Source organism: Mytilus edulis, chromosome 3 (genome assembly GCF_963676685.1).
Source record: "Mytilus edulis chromosome 3, xbMytEdul2.2, whole genome shotgun sequence".
NCBI classification, from domain to species: Eukaryota; Metazoa; Mollusca; class Bivalvia; order Mytilida; family Mytilidae; genus Mytilus; species Mytilus edulis.
Window position 1 is genome coordinate 85786150 of NC_092346.1, and position 25986 is coordinate 85812135.

The window sequence follows — 25986 nt, forward strand, 5'->3', positions numbered from 1 at the left end:
TGTTTTGAAGCCGAGTTTTAACGATTGTCACCTTATAGTAAACAAATCACAAAAAGCATGGGTATTGAGCACGTGTTTAACATGTATACTCAGATATTTGTTTATTTCAATACAGATCCATGCGTATTGCGATTACCGGATTTTTACGAGGAGGGTTACGCTCGGGTCACTATGCATACGGAAAATATGTCGGCGAATTGCTTCCTGGAAGCAAGCAATTAAAAATAAGTAAACTTCTTCTAAATGTGGACAAATTAAAGAATTTTCCTCAGAAAAAAGTATATGTACATAAGTTGTATAATGAAAACTATCCATTTAGTTATAAAAAACATATGCATATTTTTTTTTAATTTGAGGTTTCTTATGACTTTAAATAAGCTTGGTAATATAATTAACTCACCGTTTATATAACACTGTTTTATTTTGTTAAGAGGAACACATTGTACTTGTTTTAATTATGTTGTGTAACCAACGTTAGTTGTTTAATGCATTCAAATGTATTAAGTTTATTTAAAACAACGTACTGGGTTGATGAACCACAATTAGTTACCTTGCACCCAGATGTAGACACGCAAGAGAATGCGCCTCAATTAGCTGCCTTAGGTGAGGTTAATGCAGTTTTTGATGAACCTCTAATGTTGCCTGGTTTTAATGAGGTTGACATATTTATTAGCCAAAAGCTTAAGGATAAGATTTGGAATTTTGAGTATATTGATTTGTCCCTTATGCATCGCAACAATTTCAACATTCAAACAAATAATGAAAACACCATTGTCATTAATGATGGTATGCTTGTTATTCAAAACAAAGTTTAAAAAAACCCATACTGTTAATTTTGTTGAAGATTTGACTGATTCATTTATTAACTATGCCCAGGTCCTTATCGATAGGTATCCTGGAAAAGCAAGTGAACTTTTCTCGTATACGTCATCCATATATGTTTTTTTGTGGTTACGTATTTTAACTGCCAATAATCAAAAACAACAACAAGCTAATGTTAGTTATAAATCCTACGATTTCAATTTTAAAGGTGTTTGCAATAAACGCAATTGCCATTATAGGCATGCATGTCTTAAATGTGGGTTTGATCATTCTGCTTCAAAATGTTGTCGATTTATGAACAATGAAGTTGATACTGGTCCATCTAGGCTTAATAGGAATGACATTGCACCTTTGCTAAACAACTCAGCTAATAGACAAAACCTAAAAGGAGGTTTAAACAAAATATAATTTTCCATTGTGATTATATGGCTGTAGTTACATTTTAAATTAAAAAAAATAAGTTTGTGGACATTAGTATTCAATTTTCAGTTTAAAGCGTTGCATATTTTTTCAAGATGATTTTATTGCTGATGTTTAACCTCGTGGACTGATGAAGTAATTACAATGCCGACCTGAAGCCACTAACTAATACTCAAAAAAATATTAGATGTTTTGATGTATAAACTTCGAAATGATTGAACTAATCGATTTCTCAAATAACTAAAACGCTTATGAAAATGCAATGCGTTCGTTCAATATGTTCTATTCCACTTTATTGGCCAACAAGTAACAGAAAAAATTAGTTTTATTGCATTTTTTTTGAATCGTTATTATTCATCTTCAAGTAGATCATAGAGATACGTTACAATTTCAAAATTCAAGGTTCGAGGATTTTCTTAATCTTAGCATTCAGAAACGTTTGGGTGGTTGTAATAGACTTTACAGGTCTCAATCTCGGGGTATCATTAAATATTGATATTTTAATCAGATTTATGTGGCGTTGATGCATAAGTGCTCTTCTATATATGAAATCATAATGTTTCTAACAGCATTTAACTTCGCATTTGCTGCATTTTTACGTGTGAGTGAATTTGCCACTACAGCAAATGTTATATACAAGAACATGTTTAACATTAACCATGTAAATCAGCTGTTTGTTACTATAAATTTTGAAAACTGATCAAACAAGGAGATCCATTAATTAAGTTGTTGATAAAAAATAAATCAACTGAGATTTGTCACCTACATAGTTTGAATATTTTCAAATAAGGCCTGGAAATGATGGCCCTCTTTTTTGCCATAGCAATGGGAAATCCTTGACAAGAGTTCAGTGTCAGACTGTTTTAAACAGGACTCCAGTTTTTGAGTTTATACACAACTAGATTTAATACCCATTCGTTTAGAATTGGAGAAGCGACACCGGTCTTTATGTCTGTTAAATCTGAAAATCAGATAACAACCATGGATTACTGGATGTCATCATTCCAGAGCTACATTAGAATTCTTAACTTTTAATTCTGGTTTCAGTAAAAATAACGTTTGGATTATTGGTTCATCTTTGTAATTTATTTACAAAATTTATTCAGTTTAAAAACATGCATTAAGTCGAACAGTTCTGTTGAATATTCAATTAGTTGTAAGTTGTAAATGCACAAGTGAATAAATGTTGAGTTGTACACGTTGATTTTTGTTGTAGTATTGTATAGTATAGTTGATATGCTGCGTTGAACTGTTGCATAGAATAGTGATATACTCCATTTGAATTGTTGTATGGTATAGTTGATATACTCTGTTAATCTGTTGTATAGTATAGTTGATTTACTACGTTTAAATGTTGTATAGTATGGTTGATATACAACGTTGGTCTGATATGATTGAGTTGAAAACCTATGTAATTTCAGAATTTATTTAGTGTGTTAATTTTTTTTGTCATGGATTGATAAATTTTGTTTGGCGATGCTAACAAACGGAGTTTGCTAGCATTTGGCTGAATTTATCACAGTTGGCGTCTGGAAGCCCAGTTGCCATTTGGAGAAAACATATGATGATTGCCCTTCAATGTTTTTATCTTAGACAGTATTGAGACATTGTCGATGAATGCAAATTCGTTGACCGTTTGATACATAGTTGAACTGTCCTAATTAATCCATGACAAAAAATTGCCAAAATTCAAACTTACTATTTAAGGAATAACAGTACTGTAGTTGAAGAGTTGCCACCGTCAATTGTAGATTTGACGGTCGCAAATGCAGTTTTACTGGCGACGCGTAGCGGAGACAGTAAAACGGAGATTTGCGACCGTCAAATCAAAATTGACGGTGGAAACTCTTCAACTACAGTACTGTTATTCCGATTCTAATGCATTACAAAAAGAAATAATACGATAAAACTTGGTAAAATGTCTAAACTTGACAAATAAACAAAATCCGCGAAACTTCATGAAAGATTAACGTCATAGGTAAACGTGACGTCATACAAATGAAAACTTACAAACTGGAGGTTATTACGTTACCTGTACGCTTCAAATTCAGATAAATTTACATAAAAACGGCGAATTCGAGGTAGGTGCTGTTTTATTTTCGATTATGAAGTAGTAATCGATCATTGGTTGATTCAATCATTTCAAAAAGGTTGTCCCTCCTTAGTTACGCCTGATTTGACGGCAACTTTTAGCCAATGAAAAAAATTGTTATATACGAATTGCATTAGAATTGTTGTTTTTTATTATGATAATTTATTACTTTGTCTTACAATATAGACTTACATAATGAAGGTAATCTGGAGTCGTTGAAAATATTACGAGTGATTTCAATGAATTTGGGTTATCTTTTATCTGGTATATCGAATTCCTAAATTTACTTCTGTTGGTTTCCTTCTAATATTTAATAATATTTAATCATTAAGAATTAAATCAATTTAATAAATTGAAATTATCGTCTGCTAAACTAGAGTTAACTTTTCTTTAATTTTGAAGGACTTGAGCGTCTTTTATTTATCTGCATAATTTCATAAGCGGTTTTCCCGCTTTTATTTGGTATAAAATTGCATGCTTTTCGTGATTTCTTCGTTGCGTGAGTTGAACTGAAGGAACACAAAAACCCACCCTATCCCACCCTTGACAACATTTTCTGCTGTTTGTTGTATATTTTCAGATATTATTAAAAGAAGCGTCATGAATTGGACAGAATGTGAACTGAATATATTGCTTTACTGAATGGCTAAATATATCACAGTTGGCGTCTGGAAGCCCAGTTGCCATTTGGAGAAAACATATGATGATTGGACACTATTGAGACATTGTCGATGAATGCAAATTCGTTGGCCGGTTGATACATAGTTGAACTGTCTTAATAAATCCATGACAAAAGAATTGCCAAAATTCAAACTTACTATTTTTTGTTTTTTATTATGATCATTTATTACTTTGTCTTACAATATAGACTTATATAATGAAGATAATCTGGAGTCGTTGAAAATATTTCGAGTAATTTCAATGAATTTGGGTTATCTTTTACTTTAGCCGTATTTGGCACAACATATTGGAATTTTCGATCTTCATTGCTCTTCAACTTTGTACTTGTTTGACTTTATAAATATTTTGATATGAGCGTCACTGATGAGTCTTATGTAGACGAATCGCGCGTCTGGCGTACTAAATTATATAATCCTGGTACCTTTGATAACTATTATCTGGTATATCGAATTCCTAAATTTACTTCTGTTGGTTTCCTTCGAATATTTATTAATCAAGAGGCTTATTTTGAACTTATCATTCAATGTAGCAAAATTTAAGCAGGTCTTTCATCTGAATATAATACATCTCTTCGTTGATAAGGAATTCAGGGCTAAAGCTTGTGTTAAGATAGCCTTAAGAGAAGGTTTTCGCTCTTGGTGTGCGATGAAACGGTTTAATGGAAAAATGATGTCATCTCTTCGAAATGTGTATAAAAGAGGGACAAAAGATACCAGAGGGACAGTCAAACTCATAAATCCAAAATAAACTGACAACGCCTGGCTAAAAATAAAAGAAGACAAACAGACAAACAATAGAAAACATGACACAACATAGAAAACTAAAGAATAAGAAACACGAACCCCACCAACAAACTAGGGGTGATCGTAGGTGCTCCGGAAGGGTAAGCAGATCCTGCTCCACATGTGGCACATGCTTATTTTATAAAAATCCGGTAAATAGTCCAATTAGGTAGGTCACATTTATCAAAGGGAAGGGAATTGTAGTTACACCGTAAGGAACATATCCGATATCATTTATGAAACGGTTATTCCAAAAACGGTCAACCAACTCGTGATGGCGTCCGTAAAATTTACGAAGGGATGATTTCAACTTATATATAGCCCGTATGCAGGTGCTGCTGGAATGTTACTACTTATAAATGGAAAGTTCACAATTCGAAAGCTGAAATCAACTCTTTTGTCGTAAAGTTTTGTTATCAACCGACCCTCATTGTCAAATTCTAGATGTAAGTCAAGATATGAGGCCGACTTAACTGTATCTGTTGTATCCTTTATCTCTAGTTCGATGGGATAGATGCGTTCAACAAAGTCACCAAATTTAGAATTATTTAGTGAAAGAACGTCATCTATATAGCGGAAATTAGAGTTAAATGATATTGCCAACTTCTTATCTTTCTTCCTAAGAAGTTCCTCTATGAAATCAGCCTCATAATATTATAGAAACAAGTCTACAAGAAGAGGGGCACAATTAATTGTTTATCATAAATTATTACGTTCTACTCGTTACAGGAAAAACATTGTCGTCTTTTCCATATTCTAATGTTACCCAATTATTAAATTCATTAGTAAACTGTCATTTTCTTTTTTTTTAGATGGCAGTATTGCTTGTCTTTTCTCTCCATTATACTTTTAAATTACATGCCCTTTGCCGTACGCGTGTATCTTTATATAACAAATTTATGTGTAACTCTTTAAGCTCAAAAACAGAATATTGAACACCTAATTGGATTAAAATACGTAAAGCAATAAACTCATACACAACAATTTTTAAAATAAAAGAATATGGTTTTATCACAAAATTTGTCTGTTTACTGTATTTATTCGTGTACATTATAATTTATTTGCAAATATTAAGTAAAGTTTTGTTTAATGGTTATGATACTTTCCTCACTAATTATATATAAGGCCATATTGTATTTTTGTAAAAAAGATATCACTTTCAATTGAAATGACACTTTTCCAGTTTTACAGTTTAACATACTAGTAATAGATTTTTTTGATATGACACAATATTAATCTATTTGATAATTTCGTTTTTTAAGTATATCGCCTTAAGTGATGACAAATTGATGTTTCAGGATCGTGAATGAATGTTGTATGGCAAAACATACATGAAAGACTTTCCTCAGAACGGCCAAGTCACATTGCATATTATTTTGTATGCATTAAATGGCACAAAGGAGAAGTTCTATATCAACATGGCAAGCGAAGTCATCACAGAGACGTTCTGTATCCATAACATATTCAAGTTGTGATGATAATGGAGAAGATGATCACCATTCAAAATCTAAATCATACAGCGAGGAGCCGAACATGAATCGCCAAAAACAGGATTTTACACATAACAGGAAATTCGGCAGGTATGTATGTGTTTTGATTAGATATAATTCTAGTAAAGAAAATAAGGTTTTTCATGTCCGCGTGTACATTTGTTAGTTTATATTTTGTTCGTCTGTTTGCTCTTTCTTCACCCTATTTTTGTTTATGGTACTTTACAACATAATTGTGATCACAATTAGATGAAACGTGGTACACATAAAAATAAATGAAACAAGATGTTCGTCAAGGTCAACGTGACAGGACCCTCATGACAAAAATGATACAGAAGGAATCGTGGTCACTATTATGAAAACATTTTCCATACATACGACAAATTATGGGTTAAACCATGGTTAATGTTTGGTTTTCGGTATATACGATAAAAGGTGTGGTATAATTGCCAAAAAATAGAACGATAAAAAAAAAAACCAACACCCTGCTTTTAGCAAAGCAATTAACCAAAAACAGATTTAACAGAGATAACAGAAAGAAATCAACGACAACCAATAGTATAAAGACGTTTAACTTGAGATAGGCACACACAGAATGTGGTGAGCTAAAACGTGTTTGAACCCAACATACAAAAATCATTTGGAATTGGCTTAAGTCATTACATCGGAAGGAATTGCAAAGCATAAACAAAATACAGACTAATAACAATTTAGTACAAAATTAGTTTAAAGACGTCATAAACAGTCTGAGAAAGTAACGCACTAATGTTATGCCGAAATAAAAGTTAAAACAAATCGACAGAATGTAGGACAATATTAAAAAATAAAGGAACCCGCTTATTCAACAAAAATGAAAACAATACAGGACATATTTTTTTGTATCTAACTCCACATAGTTATGTTGGTGATCCCACAAACATTGATAACTATACATTTTACCATTTTAAAATAGAGTTAATAATACGAAAAATGTACTAATTGAATGGACCATTCAGACTTTCTAGAATGACATCAACCATTTCAATTATGTTTAAAAGTAAGCTTTCTGTAGCCAAATGGAGAAATACGACGGCTTTGATCGCATGGTGCAGGTTTAGTTATAATTATACAGGTTCATTAAGATCGATTAGAATGCAAGATGTAACTTTTAGTTTTTTTTAAGTCTGTAAACATAGAAATGAAGCCACAGTTAGTAATTTGTATCATTTGATATCATTTTTTTTTTTTTTTTATAAAAATAGAAGACAAACAAAATATGTATCTGCATTAAACAACAATCATGACAATTCTACCTTATCGTGTTGTGGGCTGATGTCAACTTAACGTTCTATCTTTTGTTACTAGCACGTTATCATCTCTTAGAACATTTGACAACAATGAAGAGTTTTTGAGCGATCAAGAACAAAAGTTTCAAGACAAAAGAAAACTGTACATCCAAACTGCTTTACGAAAACAACTTAATACAGACTTGAAGGTTGATGATGTAAGCATGTTTTTTAATTAAATGTTTCCGTCCTTCTGTAAAATTTTGTCTCAACACAAGTTAACGTACTCCAATGTAAGCAGTGAACAATATTCTTATAACTTACCATTTGTGAGAAATTCTCGATATTTTGAAACAAGAGGACCATTTCGTTTGTTGATAAAACACAAATAAAGTTTATCAATATATATAAAATGATCAAGCGGTTGAAAAAAAACTAAATCGAGTTTTTTTTTTATAACAAAACAGTTAAATGAAATAAAACCTTAATGAATGAATTAATAAATAAATGTTTCATACTTCATTCTACAAAAAATAAGCGTATTATTGAAAACATAGTACTGGATCTTAATGCACAAGTAAATTTACTAAAATTCTAAATGGTGTCTACCATACAGGTTCCACATATTGGATTGATGGGTTCTGGTGGAGGATACAGAGCTATGGTAGCTATGTCCGGGAATATTAATGCCCTTTATGATACAAAAATTCTTGATTACATCTTGTATACTGCTGTGTTGTCTGGGTCTTCATGGTAAGCAATAAATCTCACGATTGATTAACTAAGTATAATACACAAACTGTATATGTATGTTTCTACTTGTTTCAAGCATAAATGATGAGTCTTTTGTAAACTCGCGCCTGGCGTACAAACTTTGCATTTTATAATGAGTTTATTTACAACAGGTAGAGCTTACAATTAATCGTGTGTCAGAAGTGAAAATCGTCAAAACCAAAAAGGACGTTATGTGTATGACAGTTTAAGGGCATTACAATTTTAAAAAAACACAGCCAGAATAGAGTTTATTTATACGAGTTATCAGGCCTCGATGATATTTCTTTTTTGTGTGAAATTCAGTAAATTTGATATTTTGCAACGATGGAAAGCAAGATATTGAAGCAAATTCTCTAAGAAAGAGTCAATATGATTCATGCTGATTATGTTAAAACACTTTGTTTTGATGGAACGTAAACTATAACACATTGCATTACAAATATAATTTTTCTGTCAACTGACGAGATATATGTTTTCTTAGTTTCAGTTTGTATGATATTAGAATAAAAGACATCTGATCTGTAAAAATTCGATTTTGTCATATGCTTTACAGTGAAATGTTTACTTAGTCTGATTTGCTTTGTGGGGTTGAATATAAAGCGAGTTGTGAATATCTTGTAGAAAGAGACAGTTTCGACTCAATCAAATTTATCGCGATTCCTCTTGATATATAGATATAAATATATAAATAATATATTGAGTCTTTTGTAGATCTTGACATCCCTAATACTAGCTTCATACTATTGTTAACATCAATTCATTGTTTAAAAATACTAACTTATGCAAGTCACATTACCTGAAGATCTGTGAAAGCAGTAAAATCGCTAGTTATTGCGATGAATTGAAACCGTATAATAATTTATCAATTTTCTTATATATGTCTATATATCATATGAGTCTAAATTGAAACTACGTTCAAACCTATGATTGCGTTGGATAAATACCGCAATTTTTATACGTGTGCATGTAAAACAAATTTCGTTGTAGAAGGGTCTAAATACAGCACAAACAAAATTTTCCACAAGACCAAAAAAGTTAAAAAGTATATTTAAACAAAACGCATTAGACTAACAGGTCGAACAACTGATGTTCTTAAACCCTGCTGACTGCCATTGGCTATTGCCAAATAAAATTGATCACGAGATGTAACAAAATGGATCTTAATATAAATTTAATAATAAACAGAAAACGATAAACTTGTGGCCAAGATGTTATGCCACAAACACAAGGTGTCAATATTTTTTTTGTACACCAGATCTAGATTTCGACAATATATGTCTCTTCAATGATGTAAGGGATCGAAACGGTATTTGGAAGGCCATATAATTTACCCTCAATTTCAGATAGACTCTTGGATTTTAAGAGTCAATGTAGGATGAACGGATCATATAAACCGGATAGAAAATATGATACAAGCTCAAACGAAAAAATATAAACGAGTCTAAATTGAAACTACGTTCAAACCTATGATTGCGTAGGATAAAAACCGCAATTTGTATACGTGTGCATGTAAAACAAATTTCGTTGTAGAAGCGTCTAAATACAGCATAAACAACATTTTCCAAAAGACCAAAAAAGTTAAAAAGTATATTTAAACAAAACGCATTTCACTAACAGGTCGAACAACTGATGTTATATATATCTTAAGTTGTGTATTCAAAACGTATTTACCAAATTTATCAGTGTAAATTACTCACCATTTTATGGACGTTACTCCTTTTGGGAATCTATTGATTGAATCAAGAAAATCTTGCATTTCTAATGCTGACTAATGTTTAACGTTTTCACTTTATTTCTGTGATGATTTTAAGGACAAAAGGCAAAACGGTAGTCTTGTTACCAAAAGTTGTATTTGTGAGCAATTACACATACAGAGATTTGTCTGATACTTTGGTGGAAATAGAAAGTGGACTTGCATCACTTTATAAACATTCAGTGTCTCTGAGATTGCTTTATTTATCAGGGTTTCTTAGATATAAAGCAATTAAATGCTTTTTAGCCTAATCTTCATGTCTAGCCATTTTGGTAGGTTGATGGATATAAAAATCACAAAATGGCTATTATACTCTTTCAAGATTTTGATAATTTTATTTTCTGAAATCAGACTAGAGATAGCCAGTTCAATATGTATATCTTTAATTCGTAGGTTCATTTCAACGTTATATTCGCATCCTGAGTGGCCAAACATTCATCCAAAGGATATTCAAAACCAATTGAAAAATGATATATCTAAAAACCCTAAAAGCATATCGAAAATATTGACATATGGTTGGGATTGGTTTTGTAAAAAATGGAATGGAAAGTCATGGAACATTACAACGGATGTATTTGGACCAATGTTGGGTGATGTGCTCATACCAAAGGTATGAGTGAAATGATGTTAGAATACATATAAAGAAATAAGTCATAAAACTATATACATCGCTTTTTATGTCAAAACTGCACTTATTTATAACTAATATATAACCTTTCGTAATACCGTAGTTCTTTCCTCGTTTTTGTTTAATAAATGTTATAAGACTATAACTAACCAGAATTGGTTTGTCCCTCAAAAAAATGAATTTTGGTATCAAAATTTATTTCTTTTCAATTTTGCTTTCTTGTAGAGAATGAGTTGTAGGTGGAGCGAACAGAGAGATAAATTGTCAGAGGGAACTGTGCCACTTCCATTATTGTCTGCCATTCATGCCAAAGAGGAAAAAAATACAAAAGAGTTTCATGGTATAGACATATTGTTCAAGATCTTTACATTTAGATAATAAATTGATACATATGATTTGTCTCAGATTTAGCCAAACAATGTATGATCTTCAAATATGCATAGGCAAATGTATGTTCCTACCTCAGCGGGATTTGAATTATTGCTTCATTGACATTATGGCAACACCGCCTACACGCTATCCAGTACCCTTGACCACTCGAACACATAGGCTACATAAAGATATAGCTTTCGTAGGTCTTAGTAATGCTTTTCCTAGTCGGCTCTATTTAGGGTTGTAACACCGTACATGATGGCAAGTATAGATGGAGTACCTTTCAAATCGAAACATGTGACAACTACATGAAAAACATTTACATCGGATAACACATGGTTAAACAGGATCATCAACAACAGAATAGATATATAATTCGTCTCAAATGTAGCCCAAAAATGTTAGATCTTAAAATTTGCGTGAGAGGGATTGATGTTGCCACATTGTTACAGAAGCAATGGTTCAAATCCATTTCAGGGGCGAAGTTACATTTGTTAATGCAACTGAACTTTTCATCTTTATCTAGGACGATCTAATTTGGTGAGCCTACATATCGGAATGATCAACTAATCATAATAAATGAACAAAACGTTTCTACCCAGATAATAAGTTAAAAGGTTCAAAATATCACGTGACTGACAGTTCACAATCAGTGCTACCGATCAAGTTGTAGTAAATAAATTAGATAAACACTCCGTGCACGAAAGTGATTTTGTTTTTTTACCCCTTCAGGTATAACTTATTAGACATGTTCACCATAAGCCGATACCGAAACCAAAAATAGTAGTGAGGAAAATGCTAAATGTTTATGTTATGTCAATTAGCTTAAACCTTTCACTCCATTATATTGTTTGAAATTAGAATACACTAAATGGGAAATTACTTCAATTCATTAATTCACATAAATCTATCGAAAAACATGAGTTTTATTCAATCATTATTAAATACACTTATGCAAGTTATAGACAATTTATTATCATGTACATTTATCATTTAACAGGTTTCGTCGTAGGTAAAGAGCTGCACATAGTTCTACAATAGCCACAATATCGTTCCGACTATGTCGATAAAAAGAACCTATTATTTCATAAATTTTCATACGTCCTATGGAATGTGCTACATCAACTCTTCTCGTACGAATCTCAATCTTTTCATTGACAATTTTGCGTTGATTGCGGATTATTTCATTTTGATTGCGTAGATGCTTTGCAGTATATGGTGTTGGAATAGGATGTTCTGATGAGTATATGGTATCACCAATTCAGTAACAATCACGAGGAAACAGTAATATTGTGGACCGGCCGCATCTATCAATCTGTAAGTCATCGCGTCATTATTATGACCAAGGAAACAAGATCTGGTGGATCCTATTTTCTTTCCTGTGTCTATTATGACTGCGTATGAATACAGTGTATATAGATATAGGAAGATGTGCTATGAGTGCCAATTAGACAACTCTCCATCCCATAACAATTTATAAAAGTAAACCATTATAGGTCAATATACGACCTTCAACACGGAGCCTTGGCTCACACCGAACAACAAGCTATAAAGTGCCCCAAATTTACTCGTGTAAAACCATCATATATGAACATATTCACTATAAAACAATGCCTGGTTTTCGGTTTGACGATTTATTCCATGGGAGATGCCATCAATACATCAAACTGATTTTTCCAATTCTTGCCAATCACCCTTCATAGATTCCAATTTCTCAGATGAATGCCATGTTAGCATTGATCTGAAAGCTTGATGAAGACTTGGCTCAATGTCATGGATACCTTTTTGAACTAAAGTACTGCTAACATCAAAGTTTAACATCAAAGCCATTTTTTTCAAATGTAGGTTAACAAATCAAAACCTTACAGCTTATACATGTAATAAGTACCACTCCTTTATTCCTTTGACCTATTTTGCTAAGCGCCCTCATACATAGCAAATATATGTATCATTAAAATTATGAACTGCTGATGGATAAATGGGCCCAGGTAGCAACTGGAATGTTAAGAATTTCGTTTATTTATACTGACAAAAAATGTTTGCCTTCATAAGTATTTGTTTTGATGCATCTGTATATTTAAGGCTCTCATTTTTTTACATATAGTTGGAAGTTGGAACGATATTACACATATTGTAGAACTATATTCTATTCGACGAAACTTGTTTCATGATTAATGTACATCATTAATAAATGTTAATCCACATTTTAATTGTATGTAACTTGCATTATTGTATTCAATACTCGTTGAATTTAATTATGTTTTTTGCTAGACTAATGGAAATTGTTATATTTTTAACATTTACCTCACTATTATTTTTGGTTTCAGTATCTGTTTCGGTTTCGGTATCGGTATTGACTTATGGTGAATATGTCTATTAAAATTACATAACATACTAATCGCAATTATTGTTTTTGCTTTTTCGAACTGAATAGGATTGAATGTTTGTCTATAAGAAAATGATTACTTGACATGATTGCGTAATAACAAAAAAGCTTGTACACCAGTGGTTGACTCAATTGGGGAACAGGGCTAGGGTATTCAGACAAATTTGAAGTTTGCCACGTACAACAGTTGATTGTAGTTTAATAAAGAAAACAACCAATATGCTCTGGAAGACATGTTGGCGACCCTCTGCTGTTGTTTTTTATTTGGTCGGGTTGTTGTCTCTTTGACACAATCCCCATTTCCATTCTCAATTTTATCTGATATATTTTAATTATTTTTAACTAGAATGGGTAGAGTTTTCGCCATATGAAGTAAGCATTCAACATTATGGAGCGGCAATTGACATGACCAATTTTGGAAGCAAATTCGACAAAGGACTACTTACACAACGATTCGATGAAATCCCTCTTTTCGAGATAATGGGTGAGTAAGGACTGTACGTATAATTGTTATATTTTTCTCACAGGAAAAAGTTCGTTCGGGTCATAACTTCTCAATAGAATAAAGTAGTTATAGAAAACAATCGAGCATTGACATGTACTTTTGTACTTATGCAATAAGTCATATAAAATTAATTAAATTGAAATTTCAGAAACTTTACAAGGAGAATGCAATTAATTATCTACAAGAACATTACTAAATGACTTGACTAGAAAATATATATTACATCAAGTGAATCAATTTATGTATTTACTGGTAAATGTCTTCATCATACTTTCAGGTATATGTGGTAGTGCCTATACATTAACGCATGAAGAGTTACTGAACAAAGGTATGCATATTAATATGTTTATGATCATCAATGAGAAAATTTCGTTCTAGTTCTACTGACGCCACACACCATATGTTAAATTAATAATTTGTGTAACTGTCACTAGTAATCCGAATTTAACTTGAACGGACAAAAACGTGTTAACGCTATTTAAATGAGATTGATCGTTATTTGATAAAGATTGACAAAAATTAAAAATTATATTTAATTCATATCAATTCATATCAATTCATTTTAACGCCAGTCAAATAGATTTCTCTGCGGTGAATCAATTGAAATCAAGTTGCTGGTTAGTTGGGTTAAACTAATAGGCCACGCCCCCGTTAAACTATTTCAAACATGCATTAATTCGTTTTAAACATGGATGAGACCCGAGCTTTTTACAGGTAAATCACCCAAGCAAAACGACCTCGATGTATCTATCGTTTTTTGTTTCAAACTTTAAATGCGTATAGTCTTATTAAAGTCACATGCTTCACAATTTAAAACGTTGAAACGAATGAATAATACACGTATCATGTTCATATGTAAGGAATTAAAATAAAAACATTAAAATATATATGCACACGCGGTTTAAAAATGCAAAACTTGTGAATCTGTTGAAAAAAAATTAGTTACATATATAACATGATGGTTTTCTATATTGTACTCGTATTCAAATTTAGACACGGAAAACTATGTACACAAAAATTATTTATTGTGTACATAATTTAAATCGATGTATTTCATATTTTCGGCATTGACTGTAAAAAGTGCTTAAGTCCTTTATGAGTAAAATACAGAATTAAAAATAACTCTACCTTTTTTTATATTTCTTTATTTTAGAGGTAAGCTTCTGGCCAAGTGTCACTGATTCTGTCGCAAATCATTTACTTCAATAACCAATCAATTGTATTCTGAAAGAAGTTGATTTGTTTTCTGTACGAATACATTAAAAATATTTCTCACTGAACGTTATGTTTGCAATCGATGTTCAAATACAAATCTACAGTATCTATATGAAAGAGACTTAATAATATATTTTTTTTATTATTATTCTACACATGCATATTTGAAGGATCGAAATAATCAGTTCTACAAATGGGTGTTATTTTTAAAGACTTGAAACTTTACAATTATCAAGTGAATCCATGAAATTTTTATCGACGCACCAAACTTTCATCGTGCATAGCTCATTTTCCGATTTAACGATCTTCTTACTTGTTCATTACATTCTAAAATTAAAATCCTTCACAAATTGCAAAAACTTGTATTCTCCGGCTAGACTGCGCAAAAGATAAATCTTGCTTTGTTTGTGTATACACAATGTTGAAGGCCGATTTCCAGTTTGGCTAAAAAAGAATTAATTTGCACCACAAGTTAATTACGCGAATTCTTTTTTTGCATAACTTTATCATAAAAACTGCAACATTCATTAGCGCCAATAAAACAATCATTTAATTGCGCAAATATTATAGACTTCTTTTCAAATGTTTCTTCTTAGTGCACTGAGGAGGTCCTTTTAGGTATTTTCATGTAGGTACAGAAATCGCAAACTGAAAGGGCCTCCTTAGTGCACTTAGACTGACAAAAAAAGTGCACTATGGACCTGATGGAAAGATAGAATTGACACAAAAAAAACATAGCATACGGAAGGAGAAGTACATAATTTTGAATTTTAGTAATTATAAAGTTATTCAACAGTTGAAGTAGGTATTCTAATGTTACATGTACGTGTAAATAGGTTAAGAGTTTCGAGATAAATATGACACAATTAATAAAATTGAGAATGGAAATGGGGAATGTGTCAAGTTTCATTTATTGGCGCAATTCATATAATAAAAAAAAGAGATGAGCGCGATTCAAAACTTTACAATATGACAAGTTACACCTAACCGTTTTGACAAATCAGTAAATTCTTCGCCCGGGGATATACACCTGCCAGTAATCTACCTTCAGTAACTTTAAAATACCCAGCCGTGTCATTTCCGTATATTGTACATGTAGATAGCAAGTGTGATACATGTATATACACCAGAAATACCCATTCAAGTGATTTTTAATTTCAGAAGAACTCCATATCGGGTACATACACATAAAATTACAATTATAATATGAAAAAATGTATTAATAAGTTCAAATGTACCTAGGTATGTATTTGTAAACTTATGTTAATTCGTTATAATGTCTCTTTCTTTTTTTTTTGCTTCAATTAATTTTTTGTATCTTATAGACTTATTCGTAAATCGAAAAAACTCACAAATCTGAATAGAATCATATGGCAATGAACATGTTGAATGATTTCTCTAACTCAAAACTAGTTATACATGTACATGTAGATGCCTCTGAAATTATATTTTTCTCGTTCGGTTGCTTGTTCATTAATTGACGTTTACGATATATTCTAATGTTCAGTATTTGTGAAAACCGCTCATTTATCAATTTTACAAGAAATATTATAATACTTGTAAGTCATGAACATTGAAGTTTAACTTTCTATCATTTTTTCGTATACGCACAAACATACAATAAAATGAAACACTTTAAATCGGTTTAAATTATGCAATGCATTTTGAAAATATAGTTTTGAAAAACCGGATATTTTTGATTCATACTTTTTCTATCCCTTTTCTTAAAAATTAGGACACGTGTCACTGGTTAATATAGAATACAATTAACGGTACCAATTTTCTTGCACTAGATGCGCATTTCGAAAATACATGTCTCTTCAGTGATGCTCGAGGCCAAAATATATGAAATCAAAAGCAAATTTAATATAAAAGACGAAGAGCTATAATCCAAAAGGTCCAAAAGTATAGCCAAATTCGTGAAAGGAATACTAGTGAACCATGAATAATCCCAAACAACAAATTTGTGATTCAATTTGGTTTGTCACACTTGCTTATATTATCAATATTGTGTATTGTTTTCGGCTGAGACGACTACATGTATAAAATTTATAGTAGCCTCAGTTTTCGGCAATATTGAAACAAATTAAATATCCTTTGAATTGCTTCTTAAGTTATTCTAATATATATACTGAGCCAAAAAAGTTTAGCAACAAAACAAAATTGTGAAATTTTGTTTTATTACAAAATCATAAAATTTAAACATATAATTTTAATAACACAAAAATGGAATTATGATATGTCAGAAGCAACATGAATGTTTATCACTCACATTAATTACAAATATTACACTCTACCCCTCCATCTTTTTGTCCATCCTATTTAAAATGATTCTTATAGGAGGGTCTGAGTTGGGGGGGGGGGGCTGTTTTTCTGTAAACATTTAATTTTCACCCCTTTTTTTCTAATCTTCAAAAAATAAGTCTTTTTACGCATTATTCTCTAATTTTTCCCCAGTTTTCTTTAATCTTTAAAAAAAAAAAGTAAAAATCATTCTTTTAAATGAATGAGAACGGTGATTTCCAAACAACAGCAAGGCTTTCATTTGTTACTCAACAATGACGTGTTGGTGTGTATTGTTCTGCATGATTTAAGTGCTAGTTCTATGAAGTAACAAGTCCAAGTTTTCATCAGTTCTTTCCAGTGATTTTGACTACACATAAGAAGATGCCAATGAGACAACTCTTCGAAGAGACCAAATGACACAGAAATTAACAACTATAGGTCACTGTACGGCATGCAACAATGAGCTAAAGCCAACCGCATAGTCAGATATAAACAGGGGCGGATTCAGGCTTTTTGAAAGAGGGGCTGTAGTTTTGTAACGAGGGGAGCGAGGCGAAATTTTTTTTTTGCCCCTTTTTATGACTTAAAACATAAAATAAGTGAAATATGCACTTTTTAAACGGTTCCTGGCGTGGGGCATGCATATTGTGTAGTTGCTGGTAAGGTGTAAGGGTTGGACATTTTAGATGCTGCATCTCCCTATTAATTCACGAAGTCTAGTCTGATTAATCATTTTAAAAAAAAGTCCAAACAAAAGGGCAGGTGCACGCCCTCTACGCCCCCTCTGGATCCGCCACTGAATTTAAAGCCCGAGTAGAAGTATCGGAAACCAGTTCATATTGACTGAATCCTATAGTCTGTTACCACGAAACCAAAAAAGGTTTACCAAGTTTGTTTTCACTTTTATCATATTTTTACAATGATAACTTTGATAATTTTCTTTAAATTTTAAAAAGAGAAAATTCTGTTACCAGATAATGTTTAGCATTTTCTTTTATTAATCATTCAATAAAATTCAGGTATCTTTTAGCGTTTTCTTTTATTGATCATTCAATGTTCATTATATTTTTAGACCACACATTTCTCTAATCTTTATTTTTTATGCCCATTATTCTCTAATCTTCATTTTTCAAGGGCATTATTCTCTAATCATTGAACCCCATCCAAACCCTCTTTTTTTAATATGTTGTACATGTACTGTTATACCACTGATCGAGACTAGGGTGAGGATAGGGAGCCCGCTAACAATTTTAACCTCGCCACATTATTTATGTATGCGCCTGTCCCAAGTCAGGAGCCTGCAATTCAGTAGTTGTCGTTTGTTTATGTTTTACATATTTATTTTTCATTCATTTTGTTTTTTGTTATATAAATAAGGCGGTTCGTTTTCTTGTTTGAATTGTTTTACATTGTCATATCAGGGCCTTTTATAGCTGACCATGCGGTATGGGCATTACTCATTGTTGAAGGCCGTACGGTGATCTATATTTGTTAATGTCTCTGTCATTTTGGTCTCTTGTGGACTGTTGTCTAATTGGAAATCATACCACATCTTCTTTTTTATATTCCTGTCCTTTTAAAATGCCCAATATAGACATATAATAATACATTAGGCTTAACATTTCAATTTATAAATATCAAATAGCGAAAAATTTATATATTTATTCAATAACGACAATGTTGCTGCAATAGATGCCAAAAACATCAACAATATTTTATTGAAAAGAAACGGCATTTTATTTCACTTGTTCTTAAATAAAAAGATGTTTCATTTCATTTGTTATATACGGACACTGTAAATTTTGAATGTAAATGAGTAAAAATTTGTTTATATTTATATATTGTGTCTTATACGCGTCTCATTTATCTTTTTAAAGATTGATGTACACAATGCAAATGTTTAAATGGTTTGTTTAGTTCTGTGATTCTCATTTTATGTTTGTATGTGGTGAGACTTTAAAAAATAATAATCATGATAAAATATTGAATCTAAAAATATTCAGAAACTATTAACTTTTCTTAAATTTATACTTGAGTCAGAAAATTAAAACCAGCAGTGTCAAACATGTTTAACACTCAGCGGGCATTCGATATCATTGACATACTATATAGCACCATGGAAGTAATATTACTTCCATGATAGCACTAATCGCAATATGTATAGATGTACATATATTTTGGGCATCTTATCAGTAATCTCTCTATTGAAGATGTTGAAATATATGTATTATAATTATTCGCTTATTAGGCAAATTCATATTCTACAAAGATATTTTCAATCATTTTAGTTTTGATAAATACCATTACAAATAACTTGTTTTGTCTAGTTTCCTGTGTGAGGATATATGATTGATAAAATTCAATAAACAATTTAAGGTTGTCGGGTAAATGTGGATTACGGATTAAGATGTTAGATGTCAAACTTGAATTAACAAACTAAGGTGAATTTAACCCGAATATGTAGTTTCTCTTCAACAGTGTTTTAATTCCAATTTCATTATTTTCATTTAAACTAAATTAATTAGAATGAAAGAAAGATTCGAAACTAAAGATAGTCACAATTAAAAATATGTATTTTGAAAAAAAGACAAAAACCGCCAGATCATATCTGATTTAAATCCAGGGTCCGTATATGCATCTTCTGACTTCAGACTCAGACTTCTCTTGAACTGAATCTTAATGTGCGTATTGTTATGCGTTTACTTTTCTACATTGGCTAGAGGTATAGGGGGAGGTTGAGATCATAAACATGTTTGCGCCTGTTCCAAGTCAGGAGTCTCTGGCCTTTGTTAGTCTTGTATTATTTTAATTTTGGTTTCTTGTGTACAATTTGGAAATTAGTATGGCGTTCATTATCACTGGACTATATATATATATATACATATATATATATATATATATATATATAGTATATATTTGTTAAGGGGCCAACTGAAGGACGCCTCCGGGTGCGGGAATTTCTCGCTACATTGAAGACCTGTTGGTGACCTTCTGCTCAGTGTTGGTTTTTTTCTTTGGTCGGGTTGTTGTCTCTTTGACACATTCCTCATTTTCCATTCTAATTTTACAATGGTACGTAAATTAAGATTTTATTCGAAAAGACGGATTTTTCTACATGTTCTACATGTACCAAAAAAAATGTACAACTATTGAATATTGTAAATGTTTAATGATGATACATGTCCAGATCTAGATCGAACTGCTTTGCTTCGTCGAAAGTACGAATATAGAAAAATCACAGATTTATATTACAACTAGAAAGTCCTCGAACAGTTGAAGAAATCATCAGAATTTGTTTATTGTAAGTTATTTTGTACATGTATAACTATAATGCGAACCCGAAGTTGTGAAATCGCAACTAAGCGTACTTTGGAAAAGCGACGGTTCTATGAAAACCTATTGTCAAGTTCAAGTTCTGTTTCGACATCATTGTAATATATGTCACTGAACGTTAAAATTCAATCCTTTATTTCGTCTTCGTCTTCGTCAAATAGTGCTGTTGGTTTCTTTTTATTATTATTACATACTAGTATACATGAATACACCACAAGTTATTCCTATGTAATCTCATTTAGATATTTAGTAGTTTAAACATATTTTATTGTTCTAAACAAATGGATTAGAAATTTAGTGCATGCAAAGTAAATTTTAAAGATGACAATGATTGCAGTATCTGTGTGAATCTGCTTCTCAATCACGCTTCATAAAGATATTACAGAATATTCAAGATTTACAACTTTTCGTGAATATGATTGCCAATGGAATAAACCATGCAGCAGATTTCAAAATAACCATATTAATTTGTGTCTGAATTATAACAACTGAAACTGTAATTCTGCTGTAGTGCACCTTTAGAACTTGTATTTCAGATAATTTGACCACGTGACAAGAAATTATACAATAAACATTGGTCACGCACGATAGGCTCTGATGTAAGACACGTACCGTTACAATACCCAGTTTACACGCATCAGCGCACACAGGTTTCTCGAATGGGGCAGTTGATTGGAGGAAAGTTACCAAAAACCACGCCTACCTATACCTATTATCCAATCAAACGCCTTTGACATAAACATAAATAATACATGAGTAATATTATATTACAGAGATTTTGAAAAAAGTTGAGACTCTAAATTCTAACTTGAAATTATAAATTTATGCTCGTAATGCATTTTCGCAATTTACAATAAATGTTATACATACTTTCACATATCTAGTGAGGAAAAAATAGAAATTAAAAAAAAATTCAATTTACAACTATTTCGAATTATAGTGCACAGCAAGGACGTATATTTGTTTTCCGTCCTTGTGCACAGTTTGTGATAAATGGGTGTCAAAATGTATTAAACAGAAACCCAAAGACCAGTTTCAAGAAGAATTCTTTGCTTTTATGCAGAATCGCATAAAACATAATAATGCTGTCATATTTTCAAAAAGAATTATCAATTAGAAAACTCCTTTTTACATTTCTAAATTCATATATTACGCAGATACAGATGTGGTAGTTGCCGATTGAGTCCAGAAGGTTTCAGGATTTACACAGAGAAGACAGAATATGTCGTCTCTGTGACACAAACAACATTGATGATGAGTACCATTACATTATGAATTGTAGAACATATAAACTATAGAAAAAGAAGGAAATGTTTAAGGAACTACTGTTAGTCAAACCCTTATATCTTTAAAGCTGATCAACAGTTAAACTCATCAAATATTGTAATATTAGAAAAACTATGTAAAAGTTATAAATGTGAAAGTCAGTCCTCCAAGCTAATTTAATTGTATCGTTTACACATGCATGTACTAATTTAACCTTATAGTTATGTGTATGTATGTTCTTGACAACTAATAATTGAAGTTTTATGAGAAATAAAGTATTCGTATTCCTTTAAACATGTAAACCATAAATTGCAGTACACGAAGACAGCCTACGGGTAAAGTACAAGTGAATATATCACAAAAAGATTATATTTAATCCTCATCCGTACGCGTCCTTGTAAATGCCGAAAACTCTGGATTTTCTTTGAAAATTACCTGAGAGATTATAAAAGATCTAGAAAAGACCAAAAATGCATTGAAATAAAAGATTTTTGTGTAGACGAGTTACAACATTGCATAAGCATGATTAGGAAATTTGAACAAAAAAAAGTCGTGCTCATCTTTGTAGTGGCGAAAAACACGCATATCGAGTTACGTAGACGAAAAAGAATAATTACATTCATAATAATTATGATGTAAATTCACGAAATTAAAAGGTTATAATTAGAAAACAATCAAAAACACGATTCGTCATTCCTGCATGTATAATTATAGATTAAAACAAAATTATAATTTTAATTCTGAAATTCAAAAGGCATGTTTCTGATACGTGACAGTTCAGCGAACACTATTACATGAAATGCACGATGATATTGACCGAAAACAAAGGTGAAAGATTCAAATTGTAAAATCATTCGCTGAACGGTAGAATTTCTATCAATCATTCAACGATATAAAAAGACTTTTGAGTGTAAAAGTATGATAGAAATACTTTTAATTTATTGAAATGCCTGTTATATTGTTCCAGTCATTGGTTACTAGTGCATGATTGTCAGTCCATTTCGATATTTCATAGCACTTTTACAAATTCTGAAAAAAAAAGAAAAGAAAAAACTTATATTCCCATGAGAAGAAAATTGTCCCGCAAAGTGTTCAACTCCCACAAAAGGGAATCTAACCAACTAAGAAATGCATAATCATCTGTAGATTGATTTTTATATATGAAACGATGTGTATTGATTTTACTTGGTTCAATGTTCAGTGGCAAGTATTTTATATATGCGCAGGCCCTGAGACAGATAATTAAATTATCAGATTGCGGGATGACGGACAGGAAGACTCCAAACGTAACAGTGTGAACTAGCTGTCAGAAACTTAAGTACTCTCAGATTCTTTCATCGTTGAAGACCCTCTAGCGACTATAAAGATGAACAGGAATACAAACGCTGACCATTGATAATTTGTATTTTTGTTAAGCTCTGACTTTGTGTTCGATTAGGTCCCGTGTATGTTTACCCCATATTCCTTTATTTTCTATAAAGGCGTCTGTCTTGACAGTAAGTTGACACGACTTAATCATGTTAATACTAGTTAAACCCTTAAATGTAAGACACCAGATGGAAATACTCAAAAAGGACAGCCAGTTTGGTTCTCTTTAATGTTAGAGTTTAAATCTTCATGAAGAAACGACTATATGTTTTCTGTATTCAGCATAGAATAATATCTTCTAAACTATATTTTTTCGTACAATGTCTGGATATTGAATTGGTGGACATGCATTATTGCGAAACCAGACATTTACAAATGAAAATTAACACTTAGACTATAGACATTTAGTAGGGAAGTAAATGAACAAAAGACAAGTAATTCAGAAACATAAAATTGAGAATGGAAATAGGGAATGCATGGATCACGCAAAATTAAGCAGGGGCGACATCGGAGTAATAGGAGTTTGCTTCTTGCAAGACATTCGCCGTGAAAACAATTTGATATGAAGACAAGCCTTTGTACTGTGGCTTTGTTTTAAAATTTCAAACATGAGGCTGTTACGGCCCTGGTCAATGTTTTTAAGCAATACATAGTTTCCTTTCATTTTGTTGTTGGCTTTCTGAAATAAATGTTTACATATTATAGACTATCATGATCCTTTTTTTTCAATTTCAGTTAAACACTATGTCTGATTTGCTTTTTCAGAAACTTTAGCATGTTTAAATGTCTTTTTCTTTTTCTTCATCTTTTTGAAACCCTAGTTTTGTATTACCACTGACCAGTTCAGTAAAAAAAACAGCTGCTTCATGTTTGTATAAATGTGTTTGTAACCTTTCTAACATGCTATTATTTTCCGTTATTTTTTATTCCGTGTCTATAGATAGTCTTGATCGGAGAGTCAAGATTTATTTTGTCTGTTGGTTGCTTGGCTAGCGTAAGCTAATCGATTTACCTCACATTTTGAAGTTGGATGGAGATTGTTTTTAAATAAATGCCGTACCTCTGTACTTTGGTTTCCTGTCGGTTTTTTCTCAATTTTAAATTGGGAAGTTTTATCATTTGTTTTGCATGATTATTAATTTTGACTTGCAAATGAACAATTAATAAATCTAGTCCCATGTGTGCTAGCGAAATGTCTTAAGGGTAATCTCGGAGTGTAATTTTTATTTCAACTTTTACGTTTGCTTCAGCACAACCTAAAACATGAAAACTTTCATTTTCTTGTAAGAATGAGATTCGTTACTTCAAACAAAAATCGCTTTTATCTTTTTTTTTTTTTTTTTTTTTTTTTGCAGTAAAAGACCGGTTTCTTAAAAAAAACTTTCATACAATCGACTAAACGAAGTATAAGCTTCGGAAAGGTCAAGGATTATAACATATTTTTCGTAATTTTGCAAAAATCGAAAATTTACGGTAATTAATGGTCGAATTGAAGCTCAATACCTACCAAAAAATCTCAATGAGCGAAAAGACTTTCATTTTAGTCATCTCTGGTGTATTTATGATGGCTTGGTTTGAAGCGAGAACAGACGAACTATGCTTACTAGTGTTGCATAAAAAACATGAGGATATGGTTTGTCCTTTATGAATCTATATTGCAAATTTGACTCATATAAGGATAATGTTTGTCTCATAGAAAAATCGGTAGTTTTAACCGATAATTTATTTTTCGATTTTTATCGGATATAGTAGTTATTTGGAAAAATACAAACCGTATAATTAATTATTAAAGTTTCGTATGCATCATAAATCAACCGGCTCCGGCAACTTTTGACTTGTTCTAATATCAATAGTAATGATTTTCAGCGGAGAAAAAGATAGATATTTTGGTCGTGGTTGAAAGAATCGTAAAAGTGTTATTTTTCTAAATTCTGTTTGTTTAATCGGACAAAGTAGAGTCTTAATTTGATTTTTTTTTTTGCCGAACTGGACTCTATATTGTGTATTGAATTGAAAGTTTACAAACGTTCCGACCAATGAAATTCATTTTAATATGTAACGCGAACTTCAACGAGAGCACCTAGATGAAATATTTTATCTATATTACAATCAGTTTTAACTTAGAAATTTCCGCTCAAATATATAGGAAATAAAATTATATGAAAACAACAATGCAGAATGTTTCTTTTCCATTTTTTTTTAACAATGTTTATGTTCATTTCAATTTGGTAAGTAGACTTATATTTAATGCCCAAAACGTAAATGTATGTTTTCTTTTAAAACATTAAAAAACGTGAGAGTATGCCGATAAATAGCCAGTCTAGGTCGTTAAACTTAAATCAACTTACCCATCGTTATCGCAGACTAAAATTTATCTCATATATATATTTTCATTTATTACAAGTACGTCAGGGTGCATGACAGCACAATAATCTTTTTACAGAATCGTAAGAACAATATTTTTGTTTGATATTTGCTTCTCTTCCACAATTAACGCCCGATTTGGCCAGTGACCGGTATTACAATTTAACACAGTTTTAAAAGTTCA

The 25986-nt window shown here is 31.5% G+C and overlaps 1 protein-coding gene across 2 annotated transcripts in view; it reads left to right on the forward strand.

The window, feature by feature from the left end:
- Positions 1-25986, forward strand: part of LOC139514603 (cytosolic phospholipase A2-like) — a 104608-nt gene that overhangs the window by 53744 nt on the left and 24878 nt on the right. Inside the window, exons 2-8 of one of the 2 annotated variants that reach the window (XM_071304018.1) lie at positions 6096-6377; positions 7632-7770; positions 8169-8305; positions 10473-10689; positions 10933-11047; positions 13812-13949; positions 14248-14298. In XM_071304018.1, the coding sequence (XP_071160119.1) occupies positions 6187-6377; positions 7632-7770; positions 8169-8305; positions 10473-10689; positions 10933-11047; positions 13812-13949; positions 14248-14298 (988 nt within the window). In that variant the 5' untranslated portion in view covers positions 6096-6186. The remainder of the gene's footprint in view (positions 1-6095; positions 6378-7631; positions 7771-8168; positions 8306-10472; positions 10690-10932; positions 11048-13811; positions 13950-14247; positions 14299-25986) is intronic. The other variant, XM_071304015.1, reaches the window with a different exon arrangement.